This window comes from Malurus melanocephalus, unplaced genomic scaffold (assembly GCF_030028575.1).
Source record: "Malurus melanocephalus ecotype Western Australia unplaced genomic scaffold, MMel_1.1 scaffold_440, whole genome shotgun sequence".
Lineage (NCBI taxonomy): Eukaryota > Metazoa > Chordata > Aves > Passeriformes > Maluridae > Malurus > Malurus melanocephalus.
In genome coordinates, this window is record NW_026623672.1 from 168,429 (window position 1) to 175,258 (window position 6,830).

The window sequence follows — 6,830 nt, forward strand, 5'->3', positions numbered from 1 at the left end:
AAAAAAAAAAAAAAAAGCCTCTCTGGGCTCCACTGGCCAGCCCGGCGTCGGGAGTGGCATTTGGCCGCAGCCGCGGTGGCCACCGGCTCCGTGCCAACCCCCCGGCCAAGGGAGAGCGGTTCCCCCCAACCCCCAAACCCAGGCGGCACCCCGGAGTGGTTAAACTTAGCTCGGGGCTGCGAGTTCTGGGAACCCGCCGTGGTTGGGATCCGGCGATCCCGGGGGGGCAAAGGGCGCCGGGCAAAGGGGAGGGCAGAGCCCCCCCAAATCCTGCCGGGATCACTGCCCGCACCAGCCCTGAGGGGTCCCGGTTAATGAGGAACTGGATTTTAATTATAAATCTGGTGAATGAATAGAACAACCTGGGAGGGGGTTTAGGAGGGACCTGCGGGATTTGGGGGGTCCAGGGGAGTTTTGGGGTGCTCAGGGGGGTGTTAGAATTGCCCAGTGGGGCGTGTGAGGGGCTGCTTGTGTGTGGGATTTGCACGAGAACACGCATTTGTGCAAGCACGGGAACTCACTCATGAGCACCGAGGGGCTTCCACATGTGCACGGGAACATCTCCCTGTGCAAGGGGTAATGTGCACAAACACAGTGACTTTGGCACATGTCTGCACTGCACATTCTCACTGCATGGACGTGACAGTGACAGTCACACGTGCACAGTGACCTTCGCCCAAGCACGGTGACACCTACACGTGCAAAACACTGCACACRCATACCACGGGTGACATTTGGACATGGAAAGGGGAATTCGAGTACAGTGACATCTGCACATGCACTGAGCCATTTGCACAAGCAGARTGCCGTTTGCACATGCAAGGCACCACTCACAGGGACAGTGACATTTGCACACGCACAGTGATATTTGTACACCCAAAGCACCTTTTGCTGAGCTTTGGCAGCATTTGTGAATGACGAGTAACAGTGGTGCAGTGACATTTGCATGTGCAAGGCACCGTACACACTTGCATAGTGACTTTTGCACAAGCTCASTGACGCTTGCATGCTCCCAGCACCATTTAGACAGCCAGGGTCCCTCTCCCTGCTCAGCCCTCACCCCCCAGCACCCTTCGAGCTGAACAAGCCTTTTCCCTGGTACCCCACCTACTAATTACCCCCCTAATTACCTCACCCTAATGAAGGGGGCACGTCCCAGCGCGTCTCACCCCTTACATCCCACTTTGCTGCCTTTAACCCCCTTCCACAATCCTTCCCCCAGCCCTTCCCAAATCCCTCCTGGGCAGCAAATTGCCTTAACCCAAAGAATTTAAAAACAAAATAAATCACTGAGGAGACAACAAAACCCAAGTTTAGGGACAAATTAACCTGGTGAGTTAATTTTTTTTCCCATCTTCGTGTKGTTTCTGGCTCTCCACACATGTGATGAGTTGGGCATTGGGGTCAGTCCTCAGCCAAAGGACCGTGGAGGCATTTTGGGACCCAGCCCCATTGCATTTCGCTCAAAGAGGGGGTTTCAKCCGCTGAGGCTCCGGCTGCCATCCCAAATCCCGCGGTGGGTTTGGGACAGGGCAGGGAACGCTGCTAATTATAGGGAAGGAACCATGTATTTACAGAGGCAGCTCCCAGCACCAAACCACCGGCGGCTGCTTTTGCTCCGCTGAGTCTCTCTGTTCTCTCTCCTCTTTCCCGRGTGCTGCTGTCCACAAAAAAATGAAAAGGGGGGATAATTTAAAAATAAATCCCCCTCGGTGATTTGCAAGAGGCACTTTAGCAGAGGAGGAAGAGGAGGCCGAGGAAGGGCAGGAGCAGGGGGATGGCAGGGCGGGCGGCAGCGTTGCAGTGGCCTCGGTTGGAGCCGATGCAGGCGGCGTAAGCCATGGCGTGGGGGATGTAGTTCTGCTCGTGGACCCCGTGCAACAGGTGGGCCATGGGCCCGCGGGCAAACACGGCCACGTCCTCCCCGCCGTGGGTCTCCTGCCGCAGCGGCACAGCTGACTGCGCCTGGTAGTCGGCGTGTGCTGGGGGAAAACRGCACAAGTGAGAATCATTTAAAAATCCAGCTTCTTTTAGCCAGGCTGGGATGACTGAAAGGGGTTTTGGCCCAACATGRACTCACCAAAATCCACAGCAGAGACATTTTCTCGCTCACCCGCCACAATTTTATAGCCAGGGCCGTTGCCGTAGAGGATGGAGGTGAAGGGTTTGCGGTCCACATCACTCTGCATCGGGGCCAGACCTGGCGGTGTGGCACAGTCAGCAGGATGGACTCTCCCCMCAGTGTCCCCAGGGGGTCCCCAAGCTGTCCCCAACACCCTGGCCGGGCAGGGCTCACCGAAGATGGGGTTCCCGCGGGGGGTGTAGCCGCCGAAGGTGAAGACGTGCGAGTGGTCGGCGGTGACGACGCTGAGCGTGTCCTGGGTGGACGTGAGGCGTGTGGCCACCCCGATGGCCCTGTCCAGCTCCACCGCCTCGTGCAGCGCCTGCTTCGCCTTGCCCTCGTGGTGCCCGTGGTCGATGCGGCCGCCTGTGGAACCCGGCACCACTCATCGCCCGCCTCTTCCCAGCTCTACACCCCTCTTTATTGCTTTTTCTGCATCCCCCCACCACCCCATTTATCCCCACTTTTTACATCCCACACACCCCTTTTTTACATGACACATCCCCCCTTTTGCACCCCCATCAGCCCCTTTATCCCTTCTTGTATCCCCCTTCTTTTCATCCCTTTTAGCACTCTACCTTCACCCCTTTTATTACCCCCTTTTTGCACCCTAATTGCTCCTTTATCCCTTCTGTTTGCACCCCACATATCCCCTTTATCTACCATTTGTGCATTCCTCACCACTCCCTTATCCTCCCTCTGTCATCCCTCTTTTTTGAACTCCAATCTCCCCATTATCCTCCCTTTTTGTACCATCACCCTTAACCCCTCTGGTTTTGTTCTCCTATCATCCCCTTTACCATCTTTTTACATCTTCCTGTCCTCACTTCTTGCACCTCCCCTTTATCCAATTCCCCACTTTTTTGCACCATCTTTTGCACCCCATCACCTCTTTTTCCCCTCCTTTGGTACCCCCTTCATTCTCCTTTTGCACTCTTATCGAATCCCCCCCGTTTTTGTACCCCCATTGCCCCTTTTATCACCCTTTTTTGCACCTCCATGATCYGCCCCCCACCTTCAACCAGGAGGAAGAACCCCCGGGGATTTTTCTGGAGCATCCTGATGGCCACGGACACCATCTCGCTGAGGGATGGATCTGTCTCGTTGTTCCTGTCCAGCTCGTACACCATGTCCCCTGGCTCGAAGAGGCCTGGGGACAGGGACACTGCTGGGGACATCCTTTTCCCACCAAAATAAAAAGGGAAGGGGGRRGKGGGGGGGGGGGGCGGGCAAATCCTGGTCCTCGTGCTGACTCCAGTGTTTCACACATCACCGGATCCAGGAAGATTAGATAAGAAGCCGTGGGATAATCCCAACCCTTCCTTCCTCCTGCCCTGCTGGATTCCACATTCCAGATAGGACAGGAATTTCACTGCTGACCAAAGAACTGCATTCCAAGGAGCCAGATGTGTCCCAGGGTGGGAGTAGCAGCATCCTTGGGGGTGTAACAGCATCCTCGGTGGGCTGCACATCCTTGAGGGCACACCCAGGGAATTGCAGCATCTTTGGGAGGTGCCAGCATCCCTGTKGGGGGGCAGTAGCATCCCCAGGGAAGTAACAGGATCTTTTGGGGAGGTACCAGCAGCCCCAGGACGGGATACCACCATACCTTGGATGCAGCAGCACCCTTGGGAGCAAAACTGGCCACTGCAGCTGCCCCAGCACCCCAGGACAGGCCAGGGGTCCCCCTAAAACATCCAGCAGAGGCCAGGGCACCTTTGGGTGCAGGAACTCACCCAGCAGGAAGTCAACACGGCTGAGGTTGAGCGCCAGCAGCCCTCGCCGGTGCCACACGTACTCRGCAACCTGGGGACAGCAAACAGAGATTATCACCTCTCCATTGCCTCTGCCGTCCCCACAGCCACTCCTCAAAATATTCCATCCCCCAGGGATGGCTCCGTAGGGTTACAGTGGGGTGATGTGTGGGTACCACCACCTCACAAAGTCCTTGTCACCTTGCCAGGGGGCTTGGCCTCACGCCATGCCTGGACGAGGTTCCTGCGGTCCAGGCGGGTGCCCCGATGCTTCTCCTCATGGGGATATTCTACATCACTGACATTTTTGGGGTACATATATTTCCGCCCTCCACCCATGATCACCTGCAAAATAGGGGAGKAAATGTAATTTTAAATATTTTTAAATTATTTTTAATTTCTTCCCCCTCCCCCAGGTCAGTGTTTAAAGGGGGAAGATCCTGAAGGGGTGGAGCAGGATGCCCAGGAAAGCCCTGGTGTTGTGGGCAAAAACACCCGAGGAATTTCACCTTGCTTAAAATAACCCTGAATCTCTTCCTATTAATTAAAACCCAGGACAAAAATAATCATTTCCAGCAGGGATTTGGCTTTTTGAGTACTTTTTTTCCCCCATCTGTGGGAAGGATGCTCCACATCGGGATCCCCACATGAACCCGCCGGGATGGAGCCCCATCCTGCGGCTCTCCCTGTTTGCTTTGGAGCCTGATTTATTTGGCCTCTGTTATTTATAACCTAGCAGAGATTTTATGGTTTTTTTTGTATTTCCCCCCTTTCTCTGCATAGAAGGTGAATTATAAAGCTGCAAAACACCAACGCCAAAATTATTAACAAAAAAAAAGAGGGGAAAAAAAAGACTTTTCCCCACTATATAATTATTTCCAGCTTGGGACGGAGTTAAAATTATATTAAAGGGRAAAAAACAGCAAAAGAGGCTATTAAAGAGCTAAATAACAGGCTCCGATGTTTTGCTTTGGGGCTATTTTGAAGGACAGAAGAAGATTTATTTACAGGGCTGAATTTCTGCATAAATCCACAGCAAGGAGCAGAACTGCAGGGGAAAAGGAAGAATTTTGGGTCTGAGAAGTATGGGAAGGGAGGGGGCTGCTGTGTAGGAGTGGGTTAAGAGGGATTTGTATGYCTAGGACTTGGTCTTACAGGTCCCAGACCTATGTTTGAGGGTCATGGTCCCATGTCCACCTGAAAGTGCTGGTAGCCCACCCATGGTGGTCCTGGTCCTATAACTGGTGAGGGTCCCAATGCTGTACCCATGGGCGGTCCTGATGCATCTGCTGGGGCCTCTGACTCTGCACCATTGGGTGGTCCTGGCTCTGCACCCAAGGCAGGTCCTGGTCCCACATCTGTTGGGGATCCTGGACCCGCACCCATGGGTGGTCCCAATCCACCATCTCATAGAGGTCCCAACTCCATACCCATTGGTTGTCCTGTCCCCAGATCTACCCACGATCCCGGTCCTGCACCCACGGGTGGTCTCAGCCTCACATTTGTGGGGTGGTCCTTTCCTTGTACTCACTCGCACTCCTGGCCCTGCATGCCTTGGTGGTTCCAGCCCAACATCTCCTGGGACTTGTGGCTCTTCTACCATTGGTGGTCCTGGTCCCACATCTACCCACGGCCCTGTCCCTATCCTTGGGTGGCTCCARCCTCCAGCCTGGGCAGTCCTGGTCTCATCTCCACTGACTCAGGGCACATTCCTGGTGTCCCCATCCCTACCTCGATGTGGGGGATGTTCTCAACCAGCTGCCGGGCGATGTCTTTGCATCCACCCTCCAGGGCATCCGGGGGCATCTCCCCATCTGAGTACCAGTCACGGTTGGCAGAGTGGGCGTAGGCAGCGCTGGGTGTGGCGTGGGTCACGCGCGTGGTGGTGACGATGCCCACGGCYTTGCCTGCGCCACCAATTCAGGGGACAATGGTGAGAACCCCCCCAAAACCCCCGCTTGACCTCCCATCCAGGGGTCCCCCAGCCCTTCACCTGCATCCTTGGCCCAGCGGAGGATGGAGGTCACCTCCTGGCCCTTGGTGGTGTTGCAGCGGTCCCGGGTGACRCCGGCGCTGACCCCCAGGGTGCCCTCGTTGGCTTTGACACCGCAGAGGTAGGCAGTGGCTGTGCCCGCGCTGTCGGGCACCTGGGCATTGGTGTTGTAGGTCTGGAAGATGGGAGACAGATAAACCACCACAGTTATCACCGCCATGGTTGTCATCACCGCAACTGTCACCACTGTGGTCACTGCCACCATTGCTGTCACCACACCACCATCATTCCCACTCTGGGGCTTCCCCCCTTGTGCTGTTTGACTGCCCCAGACCCCATCCCTCTGTCCCACTCTTTTGCCCTTTGTCCCCCATTGTACCCCCTACCCCCCCCCCCAACGTGGTGGCACATCATCCCTTCACTGCATTTTGATGCTTTCAGCCTTTTCCCAGTCTATCTTTTGGCAGGGAGAGAGAAGTCAGTGCCACGGGCATCCCCACGGGGTGAACAGAGACGGCTGCTGACTTYCAATGTAGTTATTATTTCCAAGTGTTTTGTTCAGCAAAAGGACCCCAGGCAGAGCAGGGGGGTCCCGTGGCGACCCGCAGCCGCGGGCTCCTGGCGCTCCGCCTCCCGTTCCCACGGCCGGCCCCTGGCACGGCCAGCAGCCACCGCAGCCAGCTCCCTTCGCCCGCCCCTGACCTAATTTCGGCTCGGTCGATGCCACCCGCCCGTGACCTTGCGGGGGGTGTCGCCTCCCCCTGGGCGCCCCGCGGGGATCACCTTGGCCAGGGCCACGAAGGGGAACTTGTCCATCTCCAGCAGGCTTTCCTCACCYTGCCCGCGCTGCATCTGCCCTTTGAGGATGCGGGCGGCCGTGACCGTGGAGACGCCCATTCCTGCGGGACAGCGTCAGGCGGCACCGGACAAACCCCGCGCAGCCCAGGTTACCGCAGACCCA

The 6,830-nt window shown here is 56.3% G+C and overlaps 1 protein-coding gene across 3 annotated transcripts in view; it reads right to left on the reverse strand.

The window, feature by feature from the left end:
- Positions 1-509: 509 nt before the first annotated feature.
- Positions 510-6,830, reverse strand: part of ALPL (alkaline phosphatase, biomineralization associated) — an 8,952-nt gene continuing 2,631 nt past the window's right edge. For all 3 annotated transcript variants that reach the window (XM_057380214.1, XM_057380213.1, XM_057380212.1), the window contains exons 4-12: positions 6,653-6,768; positions 5,870-6,044; positions 5,608-5,783; positions 4,078-4,221; positions 3,859-3,928; positions 3,138-3,272; positions 2,297-2,488; positions 2,081-2,200; positions 510-1,982 (exon numbers count right to left, since the gene is read on the reverse strand). In XM_057380214.1, the coding sequence (XP_057236197.1) occupies positions 1,732-1,982; positions 2,081-2,200; positions 2,297-2,488; positions 3,138-3,272; positions 3,859-3,928; positions 4,078-4,221; positions 5,608-5,783; positions 5,870-6,044; positions 6,653-6,768 (1,379 nt within the window). In that variant the 3' untranslated portion in view covers positions 510-1,731. The remainder of the gene's footprint in view (positions 1,983-2,080; positions 2,201-2,296; positions 2,489-3,137; positions 3,273-3,858; positions 3,929-4,077; positions 4,222-5,607; positions 5,784-5,869; positions 6,045-6,652; positions 6,769-6,830) is intronic.